General features: G+C 51.4%; 1 protein-coding gene across 2 annotated transcripts in view; it reads right to left on the reverse strand.

Annotated features, from left to right (window-relative positions):
• The window catches only part of BLTP1 (bridge-like lipid transfer protein family member 1), a gene marked incomplete at both ends in the record, with an annotated part of 94,790 nt that extends 84,335 nt beyond the window's left edge, over window positions 1-10,455 (reverse strand). For both annotated transcript variants that reach the window (XM_084245712.1, XM_084245711.1), the window contains 5 exons: window positions 2,350-2,536; window positions 5,049-5,113; window positions 6,481-6,559; window positions 7,422-7,538; window positions 10,359-10,455. In XM_084245712.1, the coding sequence (XP_084101838.1) occupies window positions 2,350-2,536; window positions 5,049-5,113; window positions 6,481-6,559; window positions 7,422-7,538; window positions 10,359-10,455 (545 nt within the window). The remainder of the gene's footprint in view (window positions 1-2,349; window positions 2,537-5,048; window positions 5,114-6,480; window positions 6,560-7,421; window positions 7,539-10,358) is intronic.
• Between the last annotated feature and the right edge of the window lie 9,653 nt (window positions 10,456-20,108).

Raw genomic sequence — 20,108 nt, forward strand, 5'->3', positions numbered from 1 at the left:
ACCTTTTCCTTCCTCACAACCACTACCACACGCCAGAACAAGCGCCTCTCAATGAAATGAAAATGAACAAGAATAAGAAATTTGCCACAAAGGACACAGAATTGGAGAAATGAAATATTTCACGGCAATCCACTCGAGTTCAGATGAAAGCCCAAAGCACATCTCTTGGCTAACCAGTTAATCCCGCAGTCACCCTTGAGACCATCTCCACAAAGGTGGCTTGGGTGCCTAAAACTGCACTCAAAACTGACCTTCCCCTCCCCAAACACCTTGTTTTGGGGGTCCCTGGCCTTGTTTTGGGGGTCCTTAAGCCAGAAACTGGGACTCCCTGCCCACCCACCCTTGAGCGGGCGCCCTGCAGCCAGCCCACCTCGTCTGAAGGGACCTTCTGCCCCGTGAGACCGTCCGCTCTGCCCCTCCCTTTCCCCCTCTCCCCGCCCCGTCACAGCGTCCTTCGATGTGCTGTCCCTGCCTCCAGCTTCATTTCCCTTCAAAGATAGCCCAGCAATGTGACCGGGGCAAAGTCAAGTTTCTCCCTCCGGGGCCTGCTCGCCAGGTTGCTCTGAGCCTCCCACTCACGCCGCTCCCACGTTCGCTGTTTCTCCTCTACAGAAACTGCTCATCTCCTCTGCCTCTGTCCTCCCTCAGGCCCTAGCCCTCCCTGGTCCTCCCATTCTTGTCCCTGTGGTAAAACTCCTGGCACTGAAATGGCTTCTCAGCATTCTAATTCCCATATCAGGCTGTGAATTTCCTCAAGACTCAGCATCGTCACAGTCCCAGTACCTCCACTGGTTAGCCAAGAGATGTGCAGTTCCCACTGAATTTTGAACAGAGAACAAATGTCCTTGTCATCTACTTTTAAGGAACAACAAATATTAGGTATGTAAGGCTGGCTCGACACTCAAACCCAACTGAAAACAACCCAAAAATGAAAAACCGCTTGATCATATCAATAGCTACAGGAAAAGCAGCTGGCAAAGTCCAACATCCATTCATGATTCCATCCCTCGGTGAGCTAGGAACGAAGGGGGCTCCTCAGCCCGATAGAGAACATCCCCCCGAAACCGACAGGGGACGTCGTACTTAAAAGGCAAGAAGCCAGAAGCTCTCCCACAGAGATGAGGACGACGGGAAAGAGCCCCTCTCCCCGCTGCTCTGCAGCTTCACGCTGAAGTCTACCTGACACACTAAGAGAGGAAGTAAAAAGGAATATTTATCAAAAGGATTTTGTTTGTAGAACTGCAGAAAATCTGAAAAAACTGACCAAACTCTCAGAACTAGTAATTACGGCAAGATTGCTAGATACAGGCTATTAAGATATGATGAGCCACTTTCCCATAAACTAGCAATGAACAAGTGAAATGCGAAAATAAAAACAATACCATTTACATCAGCTCCACCAACAAGTAACTACGCAGCCACGCACTGAGCACCCTCCGCGAGGGCCGACTGGGCCGCAACGGGAGAAGGGCGTGAGCCCCGATCGGTACTGCCAGGTGCCAGCCCTGCCCACCGGCCCGCAGACCCAAGGCGGTCACGGCCAGTCCCAGCAAGTTCTTTTGTGGACATTGACAAACTGCTTTGAAAGTTTAACAAGAGGCAAAAGACCTAAATACTGAAGGAGAATAAAGCTGAAGGCCGGACACTCCGCAACTGCAGATTTACTCTGAAGTTACAGGAGTCAAACAGTGTGGGGCTGGGAAAAGACAAATGGAAAGCCCAGAAACAGACAATCAAAGCATGCATTTTAGATGCCCCTTAAATATCTCTATTTATGTATTTTGTACATGCATTCAAAGGGGTCAAAAACAATAGTATCATTTTTAATTGTTAAGAGTAGTTATCAATATAGAGGGAGGGTTGGGCCTCCCCCGGTGGCGCAGTGGGTTGAGCGCAGTGCTGTGAAGCTGTCCACAGCCTCTGCAGCGTGGATTCGATCCCCGGCCGGCCAGAGAGATTCCCACATGGCGCGGCAGACCTCTCCTGTCTCGCCCGCTGCTCCCCTCAGCAGTGTATTTCAGTCAGTCTGCCTGCTCTGTTCCCCATTCTGTCTCTGGTGAATCCTCTCACCCTCCCGCGCATCTGGCCTGTACCCCAGTTCTTGTATGCATGAATAAATAAATCTTTGGGGAAAAAAATAGAGAAAGGAGTAAAAGCAGATACTGTGGAATTTAAATAATTCCACATTATTTAAACTTTTAAAAGAATCATAAAATTATTTATATGAATAAAAGTTGAGTTAATCTACAAAGAAATACAGGTTTTGTTTGGGTGAAAAGCAACAATAATATCTAATAAAAGCGAATGTCCAAATGTTGGCTATCAATAAAATTCAAGTGTGAAATGAACCTTTCAATTTTGGACTGGGTTCTAGTTCTTCCATCATCCTGGGTTTTATCATCCTCCTTCTTGGGCGGTATTATAGTGGGCTCCAAACCAAACAATTCCTGAAGACGTCCATAAAGATCCGAACGATTATAAACATGGAATTCAAAGTCATTGACTGTGATATATAACCTGGTTTCTGCCTTTGGATCTAAAGACATCAATTACAAAAAAAACATTTTAGTCAACTTTTTAAAACTTTAAATATTTTAGCCAAATCTTCGTTCACAGTTAACTAATTCAAATGATTTCTTTTAGAATTCTATAATAAAATAAAAAGCATATTTTAAAAATATATAAAACATTGGCAAAAGAAAAAAAAGCTGATGTTCTTACAATACTTTAATTTAGTATGCTAAAACACCCTATATTTCTGTATCCAATTATTGAACAACAAAATTTACAGAATTTATGCTAATCACAGCAAACTCACATTTACAGAGTAAAAATAAAACTTTACCCTAAGATAGTCACGAATTTGTACTAAATTATAAATAGCAAAGTACTCAAAGTACAAAGTATTTAAAAGGCACACCATTATTTGAATCTTTGCATCACAGACTAGGTAGGGCTTTCCGTGAATAACTCATCTGTGTTTTAAAGCTACACGATACTAAAGATTCCATGAGCGCTGGACTTCGAACTTAGTAAGCCCACACTGAAGTGGCAAAGGGGCGGCCTGCTCTTTACAGGGAAGGAATTAGACCGGTCTTTTTTTTTTAATTAATTAATTTATTTATACAAGCACTGGGTACAGTCAAAAGCATGGGAGGGTGAGAGGATCCGCCAAAGCCAGAGCGGGGAGCAGAACAGGCAGACTGACGAAACACACAGCTGAGGGGAGCAGCGGGCGGCAGGAGAGGTCTGCGCGCCATGTGGGTCCCTCGCGCCATGTGGGACCCTTGCCAGTGGCTGGGGATCGAACCGGCGCTGCAGAGGCTGCAGGCAGCTTCACAGCCCAGCGCTCAACCGCCTGCGCCACCAGGGAGGCCCAGACCTGTCTTTTTGAGACCTTTTTTGACCGTTATGTATTTTTATCCCTAAGCAAATTCAATTATATCTGATCAATTAAAAAGAGTTTATTTTTTTTAATGGGCAAAGAGAATTGGTATTAACTTTAATATTAGTGGCTTTAGCTGTGAATTAGTGAGGCATATACAATTTCAACATTAATTTCTTCTCTAGTTATTAGCAAAAACAAAATTTTTGGGCCTCCCTAGTGGCACAGGCAGTTGAGCACAGCGCTGTGAAGTTGTCTGCAGCCTCTGCAGCGTGGGTTTGATCCCGGCCGGAGATACCCACAGGGCACAGCAGACTCTCCTGTCTTGCCTGCTGCGCCCCTCAGCAGTGTACTTCGTCAGTCTGCCAGTTCTGCTCCCCACTCTGTCTCTGGTGAATCCTCTCACCCTCCTGCACATCTTTCTGGCCTATACCCCGATTCTTATATGCATGAATAAATAAATCTTTAAAAAAAGAAAAACACAAATTTTTCTTTCACACAGTAATACTCATAGTTCTATTCCAGTCTAGGTTCTTTTCCTCAGTAGTTCCTAAGATAGTTGGGAAAAAAAAGATAAACCCAATAATCCTTCACCAAGAAACTAATATTTAGGAGTTGTAACTTTTCTGGAATTTTTTAACAGCTCTTGACAACCCCCTCCACTAGTATAGCAGATATTTCACTTCTCTTCTTGCTGTGGGTTAAATTCTTAAAATAAAAGCACACTTGAGGTGCCTAGAATTTGATGGCAATGAGGCTCACATTAGGTTTGTCTTTCTTTAGTCATTACCCATGCCCCCTCCCAGGTCAGCAGGCCTCTCAGCTGCACACCCTCTTCCCACAGAGCCACTCCGGAGCCCTGTCATATCCACGGCAGATCCACCCGTGAGCTGCTCCTTCCCTCACACCCTAGATGCGGCCATGGCTCCAGCAGCTCACTGCTGTTCTGACAGTGTCCCTCTTATCACTGCATGTTTCACCTGGAAAAGTTATTTTTCAAAGGGCATGGTATTTGCCCATTATGTAATAGATTTATTAGAAATGTTTTAATTAAATGTTTATATAATACCAAGCTTAATTTTAAATACAGTAAACATAAATGATGTAACTTGGATAATCAAAATCTCTCTGGGGCCGACAACCTAGAACACTGGAAAGGGTGTCTGAGAGGAGCGCCCCGAGCGCCCAGCCCTGGCGCATGAAGCCCCTCCCGGGGGTGTCACTGGTGCGGGCAACTGTGGGCCCAGGAGGCACAGACAGCACCTGCTGAGCCGGGAGGGCAGAGAATCTGGGGATAAAAGCTCCTCCTCACCCTGGGAGGTAAATGAGAACTTGGGCAGTGCCAGGAGGATGACAAGAGTAGGAAAGCGGCATAGGGGAGGATTAAAGAGGGAGCGCTGCGGCCCCCACAGCCAAGTGGGCTGGGAACGGCAGCCCGTGTTGAGGACGAGCTGAATGAATAATCAATCGGCTAAAGGCACAAATCAACCACACAAGCAGAAAGCCAACGGAGGGTTTTTAGCCCAGGGGTAAAAAAATCAATTTGTAAACGTCAAAGCTTTATAAAAATATTTTAATCTATTATAAAATGCAAAACATTTCAATATTTATAAATGAAAACTCTAAGGATACGACTGCAGATTTCAAGTACATGGAAACTCACCGTGCTGTTTCTGCTTTGGGTTATACATTTTCCACCACCGAAAGATTACAAATCCATCTTGAATTCTACACAAGAAAAAGTTAAAGATAAAAATGTAACGATTTACGTAACTCATTTCTTCATTAGATTTTATAAAATACAAGCAATAAATAAAAAATGAGGAAATACAGAAAATTTTCAACAAGACACTGGCATCCCTAATTGTTCCCTAATATTCCAGTGATAAAAGGAAAAGAGGACTTGCCAAGTTCTCAATTAGATTTCTCGATTTTGGTAAAATATACCAGATTACACTGAACAGTAAACCTAAGTGTAACAAAATGTTTTCTTTTCTAAATGTTGTAGAAATTAGGTCAGCTGTTAAAAGGGGTGTCAGCACACTGAGGGGAGACTTGGAAAGTCTGTAATGATGGGTTCCCTCAGGCGCCAGAGTGTGTATTCACAGCCTCTTCCCTTGCTACCTTTTACTTTTAATTTGGAAATTATTTTAGACTCACAAAGAAGTTGCCTCTGAATTAAGTGAGATATGGGTGATGCCAAAGAGCACCTCCCAAATAATTCAAACTGATCAAGTTCTATTTAAGTGATACATTTTAAGGAAATAACAAAAATAAAGCTTTTCTTTCCAGGCTTACATGAGAAAGACTATCTCATAATTTTAATTATCATCTACTATCATTCAGATTTGCATTTCCTTTTTAGAGTAAAATTAGAGCTACAGCAGGTGCTAAACAATTCTAAAAACTTACTACCTATAATAAGGATCCAATGGATGAGTTATTAACACTCTTGGTCCTTATTTTATATAACATATGACCATCACAAATTCTACAACAAAAATATTCAGAGATTTTAATAACTCGATTTTTCATCTAGGAATGAAATGATTCATTTCTATAAGTTGCTAAATCAACTTTCTGTCAAACTAAATAAATCCACTGAAACATTTTACATCAATACACCAAAAAGGATTTACTGAGTAAATGATTTTTTTTTTAATTTTTTTTTTATAGAGGCATGTTTTTTTTATTTATTTATTTGTTTGTTCGTTTGTTTGTTTATACAAGCACTGGGTACAGTCAGAAGCGAGGGAGGGTGAGAGAATTCACCAGAGCCAGAGCGGGGAGCAGAGCAGGCAGAAGGACCGAAGGACACTGCTGAGGGGAGCAGCGGGCGGCAGGAGAGGTCTGCGCGCCATGTGGGACCCTCCTCCGGTGGCCGGGGAGCAGCCGGGGACGAACTGGCGCCGCAGAGGCCGCGGGCAGCTTCGCAACCCAGCGCTCAGCCGCTGCGCCACCGGGGAGGCCCGAGTAAATGATTTTTGATGTAGGTTTTACATGGAAAAGCAAGTGATACTAAATAAAGTGTCACAATCAAAAAGTTTTAACATTTCCAGCTTGTCTAATGCGCTCTTCTTTGTATTATTTCTTACCTAATAGACATGTCTTCCGTAATGTAATAGATTTCACGGACCATGACTTTTCCAGAAAGAACCGAAAAAGAGAAAGAGCCTGAAATGGGAAAAAAAACCAACTGATGAATATAATCGCTGTGACAGAGAACAGAGCCCTGAAAGTCTGAAACCACCTCAGCACAAACGGCACCCAACGGCTGCAGGCTCTCGCCTCCCTGCCCCGTGCCTACAGACCCAGGCGTTTCCCATCACCTTGCCTCAGCCAGAACAAAAAACAACACAGGTGTCATCAGTAAGGACTGAGTTAGCAAACAGCCATGAGGACAGTTTAAAAGGCTGCTTCCTGGGGATAATCCCCTCCCTTATGCACCACTACTAAGTAAACCAAAGCAGCAACTAATTCAATATCCTTCTCCATTGGCGTGGGTGACTTGGGACCAGTCACTGTCTCTAATCAACGGAGAAGAGTTACGTCTGGGAGAAGTGTTATGTACATGCACTAAGAGGGAGTCAACTCTCAGGAAGGTCGAGTGCTCTGCTCAGAACCCCTCACAGCCGCAGCCAGGTGAGGACTTCCCAAAGCATGGGGCCTCTGAGACACCCCCGTCTGTCTGCAAGGCCTCTGCTGGAGCACATCGGAGATGAAGCAAATGCGGCACATCAAGATAAAATACACAAGGCGATAGCGACTTAGAGATTTCTAAGCATATAAAAATTACTTTGAAATAAAAACAGCAAAGTTTTCACCCAGCATTAGACATTTTCTTTGGATGGTGAATTCTTGAGAAATTTCTACCTCCCTATTTTATGTCTAGATTTTTCTAATTATTTTAATGAGCATCTTTCACAAGCAGCGACAGAATCTACCAGCTGCCCCAGGAACACCTGAAGACGACCGCTGGGCGGGGCTGCGGCCTGCCCACCCAGCAGGCACCACAGCAGGGTGGGCTCCAACTCACCGATGTGGATGTAGCCGCGCTTGTGCAATCTGTTCAGAACTAGCGTCAGGATCAAGCCAACATTCCGAGAATTATAGTAGGTGAGATAAATAATCCACCCGCAGGACAAAATGGTAGCTGTTGGGAGAAGGAAAATTCAAAAGGATCTCACATTAAGTTTTCTTTTGATCATCACAATATTTTAATAAAAATGGTAGTAAGGTGATCACACATAACATTCAGGATTCATTCCCTTGATAGAATATCATCTTATAATTTAATATTTGAAACTGAAAACCAGAAGTTGATTCTACTTCCTCATTCTCCTTAGTCACTAGCTAGAAATGCAGAGATTCCAATCAGTGAATTAAAAGAGATGTTTCAAGAACACCGCTTCCCTTTCTTTCTACTTCTTTTCTCAATGCTTTCTACTGTTTTAGTGATTATACGCGTGTAAAGACATCCTGGGAAGAGAAAGTCCATATTCTGAATATTCTGGAAAACAATCCCCCTTACTAGGCTAAAAGCTCATCTCAATCTATGCCTCAAGGACACAATCACTTCAAAAATAAGAAAACTGATGAGTTATTAATTCAGAGAAAAGTAACTTTAAATTGCTTTTTAAAAATTAATGGAAATGAGTAGGAATTTTAGCACGCTTAAGGCAGGTCTATGAAAGGCAGTGCACTTACACTGGCTTGCTGTAACTGGTAGAACAACAACCTACTCTTAAAGAATGCCACCGAATATGCTATAGTAAATGTTATTTGACATTTGACCATTTCTTTCTTTCTTTTTTTTTAAATATCCTTCAGCACAGTTTTTTTTTTTTTTTTTTAAAGATTTATTTGTACATGCACTGGGTACAGTCAGAAGCGCGGGAGGGTGAGAGAATTCACCAGAGCCACAGGGGAGAGCAGAGCAGGCAGACTGACGAAGTACACTGCTGAGGGGAGCAGCGGGCGTGGCAGAAGAGGTCTGCGTGCCATGTGGGACCCTCCTCCGGTGGCCGGGGAGCAGCCGGGGATCGAACCGGCGCTGCAGAGGCTGCGGGCAGCTTTGCAACCCAGCGTTCAACCACTGCGCCACCGGGGAGGCCTGACATTTGACCATTTCATATGAAAAGTTAATCATGCATAAAACATGGTAGTCCGCAAATAACCTAGTTCATGAATACGCAAAAATCAAAACAAAAGAAAGCATTTTGACAATAAATTTTCTTTTACTTATCCACTTAAAAGTATAACTATTTCCTAAATTAGGACAAAAATGTTAAGCAAATTAACATGTGTGAGCATCTAGCAATATTAACTTCTCAATGCATTTAATTATTTAATAGAGATAAAACTAAGTCCTAGAGTCTGACTACAGCACAGCAGGGAAGGCAGGCCACCCCGCAGCTCTACAAGCAAGTGCTATGAATTCTCCATGGAAATTATTTCCACGATTCTATTGAGACTTTCTGACTAGAAGCCTTTATGTTTTACGTCTCGTGTATTGCGTATGGACTTTTATCACAGAAGCTCTGTCAGCAGCAGGCTGCTGGGGTGCTTCAGAGACACAACAGGATTGCTGGGAAAGTCTGGGCCTGGCAGTGACGCCCAGACTGCAGTGTTTTCACCACATCAAGCCCCCACCCGTTTCTGTGATAAGATCACTCGTAAAACAGCGGGATTTAACAATCACTAATGATTTTCTCACTATAGCCACCTTTACCCACTTTCTCCTGCTCTCAAGAGGCAGCTGGCAGAGATCCTGGAGGCGGCACAGGCAGGGTCAGTGGCGGCCCAGGCCACGGCCCCAGGCAGCTTCCCCACACTCCCCGCCCCTGGAGGACCACTGGTGTTAGTTATTTCATTGTCTGACAAGTTTACAATCAAGCAAATAATCCTAAATTGCTATAGCTGCTGTTTGTTTATAGTTGACTCTCTTGTAAAATACAAACTTATAATATAAACCAAATGATTCAAAACTTGATAGGAGTCAACGTAGGCTGCCTGTCCACACAGCACTGGAAGGCGGTCAGTAAACACCCACTCAGGCTGGCCCTGGCTTCCCCCTACCCAGATCCCTGTGCAAACCGAGTGCGGCCCGCCCAGGGCACCAGGAGCCTACAGCCCTCCTCCCCGGCTCCGCCACATTCTGTAACTGCCCCTGGCATCTGTTCACTCCAGTCACTCACACGCCCTCCCTCTCTCTGCCATTTAATGGTATACTGTTTATGATTTCTATAAACCTAGAAAGCTTCTGGAATATTAGACAAAAAAGTTATTATTGGCAAATTCCATAGCCATACAGAGTGAGGAGAGACGAGAAAACTGATTAGCAAAGACATATTTACCCAGAGGACTTTACTATGTTTGTCATAAGGACGTTCATGTCTGTGTCAGGTGGGGTGAAGAGGGGACCTGCAGCAGCAGAGACAGCGAAGGGCCGAGTCTCTCTGCACCCACCTCCCCCACCCAGGCCCCAGTAAGAGCAGGAGCAGCCTAAGAAAAAGCTTCCAGGGGGGTCTCCCTGGTGGTGCAAGGGGTGAAGACCTAACCTATGAAGCTGTCTGCAGCCACTGCAGCATGAGTTTGATTCCCCGGCCTGCCAGGGAGGTGACCCACATGATGGGGCAGACCTTTCCTGTCTCCGTGCTGCTCCCCTCAGCAGTGTACTCGGTCTGCCTATTCTGATCCCCGCTCTGTCTCTGGTGAATCCTCTCGCCCCCCCACATCTCTGGCCTGTACCCCAGTTCTTGTATGCATAAATAAATCTTTAAAAAAAAAAAAAAGATAAAGATAAAGCTTCCAGAGCCAACTGTCACAGAAACAGGGGTTCCAGTCTCCCTCCCTGGCAGAAAATAAATAAACGGGGCTGTAAACACTCGGCTCCAACCACCACTGCTTGAAGCCTGGCAGCCGCTGGTCCATCAACCAAAAACAACCAAGTACAAGGAGACAAGCCACTCACCGACGAGGAGCCACACAACGTTGGAATTGTGTTCCGTGAGGAAATCCTCCAGCTGAGTCAAACTGGGGACGATGCTCTCATTCTTCCTTTGATCCATTACAGACGTTTTTCCTGAACCGCCCCAAAAGGCCTGAAAGAATGCAAATGTGTAGAAGACTAAACTGTGAGGGAAATCATGTGGGCGGGGCGGGGGGGGGGTCGAATACACATGAAAGTGCATTAAATCACATCCTGCTCCTTCACTGATGAGAACTCAGCATCACAACGACAGGACATTTCCATATCTCCACATAAAATGTAAGACAGGAGCAGCAGGCCTCTCCTGTCTCCCGGCTGCTCCCCTCAGCAATGGATCTCAGTGGATCCACCTTTTCTGCTCTGTCTCTGGTGAATTCTTTCACACCCCGCACCCCCAGTCTATACCCATTCTCCCCCATGACAAAAAGAAAAACAAGCAAAATGTAAGACAACGTATCCTATTTCCAATGTCCTGACTTCACCACCCCAGCAGACACTCGGGCTCAGCTACTGTGCTCTGGCTCAACGTGACAGGGGCGTGACTGTCCTTAGATCTGTTCACACGTTTACCCCACAATGAGAAGGGAGCATTAACCACGTAGTTACATAAATTCACAGATAACCCAGAGCGGCCACCGGCAGTGTGTGCGTGTCGCGTCCCAGCAAGCCTCCTCGCCTCCATCAGGGTGTCCTCCTCGTGTGCCCTGGGGAAGCACCTCCCTAGGGCAGGCAGATCTCCTGCTACCAGATGCTTGGCTACACCACAATGCACTGTGTGAGGTGTGTGTGTTAGCACGAGTGTGAATACTCAGATGCACTGAGAATGAGTAAAAGGTGAGGAATGAAAGTTCTTATTTTATGATCTAAGAAACAAGAAAGTCATGCTTGATTATACGGTATTAACATAAAGTCCCTATAACACAACTATCTGTGGCAAATGAGAAAAAGGAAAATTACCCTTCATAAAAAGAGCTATACAGTTAATAATCATTCAAGACAACACATGAGAGAATGAAGTCAGATCACTCACTCGCCCCATACACAAAAACAAACTCCAAATTGATTAAAAATTTAGATGTAAAACCTGCAACAATAAAATGCATAGACGAAAGCTGGTGATGCAATGTGTGACGTCAACAGTGGAGAGATCTGGGTGACTGGACCCCTCTAGCAAGGGAATTAAAAACAAGAATAAACAACTGGGATGCCCTCAAGTTAGACAGCTTCCAAGCAGCAAAAGAAAACACAAGTCAGGCAGATCCCGGCTGAATGGGGCAAGACAGCTGCAAAGAACATAACTGACAAGGGGCCAACATAAAAACAGACAGAAACTCATACAATTCAACAATTAAAAAACAAATCACCTCTTAGTAAATGGGCGGCAGATAGGAACAGATGACCCACCCAAGAGGCTGCCCAGAAGCCACAGACACGGGGAGAAGAGCTGTGTCGCGCCCAGGGACAGAGGCCAGTTGAGAGCACAGGAGACGGCACCGCGCACCTGTGAGAAGGGTGCCTACCGAGCGGGCCCCAAGACCCTTGCCGGAGAGGCTGTGGGGAAAGAGGGGCTGGTCACGCTCCAGGGCCACCTCAGCAGGAAGCAACCTCAACTTACCTTAACAACTGAAAGTGGAAACACACAGCCCAGCTCGGGCATCTCTCCAGTGAGCGTGAGCCCTATCGCTCACAACAGCCAGGACGCGGAGGGACGCAATGCCCATCAGAGGCCCTGATCGAGAGGCAGGGCGCCCACACTTCGGGGTACCGTGCGGCCATGAGAAAGGATGCAGGGCGGCCACTTCCAGCAAAAGGGAGGGAGAGTGAAAGAATCGTGTTCAGCAAAGTCAGAATAAAAACAAATACTGGGTATTTACATGTAGACATAAAGATAAAATACTTTTAAGAACGTAAGACACTTTCCAAAAGACCTGGGCCGTCACTAAGCCTCCCAAGGACTTGAGGCAAGCCAGGGAAGGGAGGGCGTTGGGGACACAAGGGACGGAGGTGGGGAAGAAGCCCTTCGAGGCCAAATGGCAGAGGCAACATTTTGAAAAAAAACTAGAAAAGCAGATTTAAAAACAGGAACAGTATGCGAGGAAATTCACTTGATTTGTCAACTTCCTAAAATGTTCTCTGTTTATTAACCACAAGGCCTATGTTCAGAGATCACTAGTTTAAAAACGGGGTGAGGACACACTGCCCACGGCCTCCACAGCAGTGGCCACGTCCACACCCCCGCAATGCTGAATGCGCTGTGACCGCAGCAGGCTGCTCTAAAGCAGGGAGAGCTTACTGGCAAAGGCTAACCATAAACAGTGACCGGGAAGCCGAAGGGTGAGGTTGCAGAGCAAAAGTTTAAATGCCTTTATGAACCCTCACCCTGGAGGCGAGTAAAATGCTCACACATCTAACAGACCGGTGGCGGTAGGATATAGGGGTGGGCCACGGAGGAAGTGGGTGACAGTCAAAGGAGCAAGTCCGGCATGACGGGACTGCAGTGCGGGGGTGCCCACAGAGGGCGTCAGCACCGGGCTGCAGAGTGGATCTCCACAGCCAGGTCGCAAGCTGCGGACAGTGGCTTACACAGAAGTTCAGCTTCAGGGAGTTCCATGGGGACATGACCCACACGATCCTAGACATCTGCCAGGGCCTTTACATGGGCATGGAATGGACCAGAAATCTCTCCATAAGCATAAAGAGTAGCCGAGCACAACCAGGCTGGCGGCCCAAGCTTGGCCCCTACAGAGCTGTCGGCTCCTATAACGGCCACCCCAGAACCCACTGTTGACATGACAAGGCAGGACGTGCCAGGCGGGCCAGGACCTCCACTGGCTTTGGAGTCCGCCCCAGGGCTTCTCCTGGCCTCTGTGGTCACAGAAATCAGTCCTCCGTTCACTGCAAAAGACGAGTTTTCCTGCCAGCTCTAACCTCTAGCTTAGGAGCTAATTTAAATGTCACCAAAATTCATTTTAAAACACTTTATAATACAGGCAGCTTAATGAGCAAGGGAAAAAGAGAAAAGAATGTTGACGCGTGATAGACAATCAAGTAAGAGCTTCCCTCGGCTTTCTCCTGACAACACACAACCTCAGACAGCTACGGCTCAGCGGTCAGGCAGGCAACACGGTCACGGTGCGTGCCACCACCGCTCACACCCGTTCCTTTACCACCACAGCAGATCAAACCACAAGCGAAGCAGATTTCCTTATCTGAATATCCAGTGGTAATCAGATTTTTTTTAATTCAGACAAAATATATACCCACTTTTTTCCTGAGTGTGCAATGTTCTCTTTCCTTCTTGTCTTCACAAGGCCTGTTCCGAGTGTTCCGTCTTAACGGACCTGAGAAGCACAGCGGTGGAACCCGTTACCCAAGCTGTCACCGGCAGCAGCCCCCCGCCCCAGCTGGCCGGTCGGGCGTGGATGTGGGCAGGGAGCCTCCAGCGCGCGCCCCTCCCCAGCGCGGGCGGGCGAGCCAGGCCCGGAGTTCGGCCTCGGCTCCTGCGCCCTTCCCAGGCCTCGAAACCGCTGCACTTATGGAAACGCGAGATTCTGGCGGCCGGAGGGCTCCAGACGGCGAACCCACCTGCAAAATACGCAAACATGGTCTTGAGAAAGTCGTTCTCCCCAACTGCTGCTGCCTGTCTTCCTTCCTGGCCCGGCACCCGGGCCTGCCAGCAACGGGGCGTCGCCCGCAAACTACGGGCGCGGGCGGCGGAGGGTGCGCGGCGCCAGCCCGGCCGTGGCTCCCCCGCAGCTCTGAGCCGACGGCGTCTCCACCGCGCCCGGCCTCGCCCAGACGCGCGTCCCGCGAGGGCTCCGGCTCCGACTCCGCGCCAGGCCCCGGCCGCGCGGGACGCCGGCTGCAGCGCCGGCCGGGCGGCCGCAAACGCGGCGACAACCGCGGCCCCGAGGCGACTGGACAGGCCTCCCGAGGTCCCGGCCTCCCCGCGGCCCGCCCCGCGCCGCCCCGCCCCGCGGAGCCCCCGCTGCCCGCACCTCCCCCGCCCACGGGAGGCCGTGGAACCCGCCGTCCGCGACCCACGCGGGAGACGGGCGCGGGCGGGGGCCCGTCCGGGGGGCGCGCACGACCCCGCACCCCGCCCGGCCCGGCCCGGCCCGGCCCCTGCCCGCACCCCGACCCGGCCCGGCCCGGCCCAGGCCCCTGCCCGCACCCCGACCCGGCCCGGCCCGGCCCAGGCCCCTCCCCGCACCCCGCCCGGCCCGGCCCGGCCCGGCCCAGGCCCCTCCCGACGGCGGGCCGACCCCCGGCCCAGAACGCTCCGCGCACCCCGACCCGCCCGGCCGGCCCAGGCCCCCCCGAACCCAGGCCGGGGCGCCCGCCGCCCGCAGAACCCGCCCGGCCGGCCGCACCGGGGCGGCGCGAGGGGCGACGGCCTCACCTGCCGGCAGGCGCCGCGGCGGCCCAACCGTCCGGCCGAGCCCGGGGCGCGCGGTGACGCCGCACGACTGCGCGGGGGCCCGGACCTCGCCCGCGCCCCGCGTCCGCCCGGCGAGCTGACGGGCGAGGGGCGGCGGCGGGCGGCTCTGCGGCTGCGCCAACGCGCCCCCCCCGGCGCGGCGCCGCGGGCACGTCCCCGGCCCCGCCCCTTCCGGTCCCGGCCCGCGACGCGGGGCGGGGGCGGAGCCGAGACGCGGGGCGGGGCCGGGGCGGGGCGGGGCCGGAGCCGGGACGCGGGGCGGAGCCTGACCAGTGACGAGGGGCGGGGCCAGAGCCGAGACGCGGGGGGCGGGATCCGGGATGAGGGCGGGGCGGGATTTGGGGCCGGGCCGGGCCGGGGCCGGGCCAGGTGGGCGGGGCCGGGCCAGGTGGGCGTGGCGTGGCGGGGCCGGGCCAGGCGGGCGGGGCGGGGCGGGGCCGGGGCGGCCGGGCGGGCCGAGCGCTGTCCCTGAGCCGGCGCGTCGCGGCCGTCGGGCCCCGCCCCAGGCCTGGGCGCCAGCGAGGCGCACGCGGGCCCCGCGCAGCCGTCGCGCGGGCGGGCGGGCGGGGGACGCGGGAAACGGCCGCGGGCCGGCAGGGCGCTCGGGCCTCGCGTGCGGGGCGGGCGGCGGCGAGAGCCCCGGGCCAGGCCTCCCAGCCCCGGGCCCGACGTCCCGGTCCCTCCCGGTCCAGGCGCAGACCGCGGCCGCCGGCTCCCCGTCCCCCCCCCGCCCTGGGTGCCTTTCCGCGTGCGCTGGTGTTTTTAAAAAACGACACGAGGCCTCCCGGGGCGCAGCGGTGGGGCGCTGGGTGGCGGGGCTGCCCGCGGCCTCTGCAGCGCCGGTTCGATCCCGGCCGCCGGCGAGGGTCCCACCAAAAAAACCCAAAAAAACAAAAAAACCCCGACATGGTTGTGGGATGCGTGGGTGGTCGCGCACACGCACCCCAGTTTGCATCGCAGTGAAGCGATTTTCAAACAGTGAGTTTTGAGCATTGGCAGGGTCCCCCGACCCGCAGAGGCGGGGCAGGACGGGCTCCTCCGCCCTCCGCAGCCTCGGGGCTCGCCGCCCGCCCGCCGCCCCCCCCCTCCCCCGCGGACTCCCCCAGAAGCGGGTTTGTGTCCTCGTCCGCCTGCACGTGCAGAGACGACGCTGCGCCGCTCACCGGGGACACCGCAGTCCTCGCAGCAGCGTCGTGGCGGGGCGCGAGGGGCCGAGGCGCGGGCGGCCCGCGGGGACGGGGGCGCGGCCGGGCCCGGGCGCAGGGCGGGCGTCGGGGCAGCTCCCGTGGCGCCGGGCAAGGGGCAGCCCGGGGCAGCGGGCCGCCAGGGAGCGGCCTGAGAGTCGGGGAGGGGCCTGGAAGAGCTGGTGGCTCCGGAGGAAGACGGTCCACGCACTAGAGATGCAGGAACGGCTGGAAAATGAACTTTTCCATCTGAACAATCTGCGGCAGGAGACACTCGAGTAGGATTTACTGGTGAGAGAGTGTGAGATAACGGGAAGACGCGCGTTTCAGAGACAGAACTAAGAGAAAGTTTACCTAAACAGAAAGCGTATTGCATTGATTCTGTTTTGATAGGTTAATAATATGCAAACTAAAATTACAAACTCCCTAAACTCGGCAAGTTGTGTATCCTTTCTCTTTGGTGGAATCTAAATTCTGAGTAACAGCAAAAGGTTCCTGGCTATAAAGCTTCACTTTATAAACAGCGCAGGACAAATAAATTTCAGTTAGTGCACATATAGGTAATTTTATTATTCTGGAATTCAATTTTTTCTCTGTTTCAATCAAGTGTAAATATTGGTCATCCTGCCGTTGAATTATTGTTCTGAAGTTACTAAAACTTCCAGCAATAGCTGCAATTTTGAATAGCAACTTTTATGGCTCATTCTAAGCACTGTCAGGGTCACAAATCACAGTGTCAGCATTTTCGTTAGAACAAAATATCGTAATTTTTTTATTTGTTACTGTACATCAAGGATATAACTCTCTAATGTACACATCTATTAAACTCTAATCGTGTTTTCTCTTCCACAAACTTCCATTTCAATAACGAGTAACTGGATTATTGCCCCATCCACATAGCTATCAAAAACAGCCCACTGTCACTTTCCCTAAACTATTAAGGTAATTCTTTTAAAAACCAACAAATTACAATGTGATTCAGCTCAACTTATATAAACTAATTGTCTCCCTAGGATGTTGGCAGATACTGAAGTCGGGTTGAATGCTTTTGGGTCTGAAAACACTTTCAAAGTCTCCCTTTTGGGCTAAGAAATGTCTGAGAAGAATTTGAGAAGAATCTGAATGAAAGAAAAATGTTAAATGTCCGGAAGTATGGGGATCATAGCAGACTTGGTGTTCTTCTTGTTTAGTTAAATGGCAAGTTTTTAATACTGAAGAGAGGAAAGCTGAGCGGCGACCCTAAACAGACATGCAACTGGGTGTAGGGTTTCCCACAGGAGGACACCCCCCCACACACACACATACACAGTGGTGTAACATGCCTTCATTTTACAGACGTGAACACCTACAGAAATGAGATTCCTTTCAAGACTGGCGGTATTGGGCCTCCCCGGTGGCGCAGCGGTTGGGCGCTGGGTTGCGAGGCTGCCCGCGGCCTCTGCGGCGCCGGTTCGATCCCCGGCTGCTCCCCGGCCACCGGAGGAGGGTCCCACATGGCGCGCAGACCTCTCCTGCCGCCCGCCCGCTGCTCCCCTCAGCAGTGTCCTTCGGTCCCTCTGCCTGCTCTGCTCCCCGCTCTGGCTCTGGTGAATTCTCTCAGCCTCCCGCGCTTCTGACTGTACCCAGTGCTTGTATAAACAAAACAAACAAACAAACAAACAAATAAATGAAACATGCCTCTATAAAAAAAAAAAAAAAGACTGGCGGTATTGGTTTTTACAGTGTATAAATACTACAGTATACTTTACTAACCAATTCCAACTAGCAATACAATAGGAAACAGGGCACCATGAACAACATCAGTGAGAAGTAGTCTTTAATGCACAATCCTTCATGAACAGAACTCTCGGGGGCATATGCAAGGCTGGAGTGAGTGGGGAGACGGTGTGCTCGTGAGGCTTGAGTTTCGCGGGGCCTGGACTGCACACCTGGGCCTGACCTGCGCCCTCACCCGCAGAGAGAAGAGCATGGAACCTCGGCGGGCCTGGAAGAAAACGATCCTGTCACACGGCCCGGGCCAGGCTCCCAACATGGGTCTAAAGCAAAAAAGTCAGATGAAAATGGAAGTTGACTATGTCAGATTTTTTCTAACTAACAATTTCTTTTCAAGGTAAATAAGACACCACAGGTGACATTAGTAGACACGTGACTGAGGAAGAAAAGATATTTTCAGTATTGAAAACCCACCGATTGCTAATGTGAAAAGCAATGCAAAGCAGTAGAAGCGAAGTGGGATTCGCCGCGAGCGGAGAAGGGCGGCGTCGGGACAGCAGGCCGGTGCCTGCCGGGGACCCTGAGAGCCGTGGTTGCCGATAGACAGGGAAGGGCGCGGCCAGCGGGCTTGAGCCCAGCCAGCGCCTCCCGGGGCCTGCCTGCCGCCCTCAGGGGAGCTTCCTTGGGTCTTCCAAGGCGCTGGCTCGGTGGGAGCCGCGCTGGCAGCTGGGGAGGCCGGAGCAGCAGGGGTGGAGGAGCCACCAGCTAGGGGGCCAAACTCAGGATCCTGACTTTCAGGAGCAGGAGAGGCCCTGCCACGCCGATGGCCTCTGGCGCCCACGTCTTAGCCAGACACACACACAGGTGAGGTCCGTCCTGTGGTGTCTTTCGTGCCAGGAGCTAAGAGGGCACAGGAGGGCACACACGGCTCCCTGAGCCCTGAAGTGACCCCACCACTCTGCCCGTGGCGGCCCACTCAGATAAACGGGCACAGCCACAGACTCCTCTGTGGGGGCCAGAGGCCCCCAGCCCCTGTGGGCTGTGCCGCCTGCAGGTCCTGGCCCCTCTCTCCAGGACGCCAGCTGCCCCACCCCTGCCTTCGGGAACTGACCACGTCTCCAACCAGCCACCCGGATTTGGATTCACCAGGGTGACCTCCTTAGCCCTCATTACCTCTCTGAAGCCTCTGCTGAGGTTCATTTTGGGGCTGGGATGGAGACATGAATTTGGGGGGGACACAATTCACTGCACAACAGACAGCTGCTGTGAGAGGCAGGCTCAGGCACAGCCCTAGCTCCTGTCTAGAAAGTCAGCTCCTCTCCCATGAAACTCAGAAGCTTCAACAGCTCCAGGGCTGAGAGCAAAGCACAGAGGAGATGCCTTGCATTCCATTTTGAAAGTGATTTCCAAATCTGACTTGTAAATTAGCCCATTTGCAAGTCATGCTGTGTAACCCTGTAGTTGGGGCTGAGGGGGTTCCCCGCCTTAAGCACTGGCCAGGACCACCAAGTCGGCCCCGCACCCTACGGGCCTGCTCTCCTCCTATGAGTTACCGCCTGCAGGACACTGCTGCGCTCTGGGGAGAAAACAGCGGCTTAAGAAGGCACAATCCAGCCGGAAGCTTTTTCTGAGTGAAATCAAAATGCATTTCTTAACGTCAGACACTCTAGACAGCAAGAACCACTTGGCTAAAACAGTAGCTAATGCACATGACAAAAGTGATGAATCTTTTTCCCCCCATCCTGAAAACAACTCTTTATCCCAATTGTGGCTTGTTTGTGGTGAGGAAAAACAACACATTTTATTGCTCTTGTTTTACGTTCTCATACCTTCCTGGATGTTGCAAGAGGTGGCCACAGGCAGAGCCAAGCAGCTGGGCGGAGGGCTGGACTCAAGGCTTGGGCGGCCTCCCTCTGGCCCTGCCCTCGAGCCCCAGGGTCGCCCCTTCCTGGCCCCACTGGCACAGCCCAGTCAGCGGTCATGGTGCCCACCAGGGCTGTCCCTGGCTCTGGCTTTTCACTGCAGCCCACCTGCACTATCTTGGGGTCCATCTCCCCCGTCCTTGGTGCTGAGGCTCACCTCGATCCCATTAAACCGACCCCCCACTGGGCCTGGGCCTTCTCGCTGGGTGCCTGGCTGCCCTCAGGCCTGGGGACAGGCCCCTCCAGGGTCTCTGTGTCACAGGAAGGCCCCCCGCTGCTGGTCAGCCCCTCTGCCATGGGCTGGGCACCCCCACCTCAGCCTGTGCTCCCTGTGCAGCCAGTGGGCCCAGAGGAAAAGGACCCCCAAGGTGCGCTGACTGTCGCAGCCCCGCTGGGTGCGTCCCAGCAGGAAGGTGCCGGTGGCCGGGGCGGCGTCCACGTGGCTGCCCAGCGGGAGACCGAGGGGCGGGAG

The sequence above is a fragment of the Talpa europaea genome (genome assembly GCF_964194135.1).
Source record: "Talpa europaea genome assembly, chromosome: 10".
Lineage (NCBI taxonomy): Eukaryota > Metazoa > Chordata > Mammalia > Eulipotyphla > Talpidae > Talpa > Talpa europaea.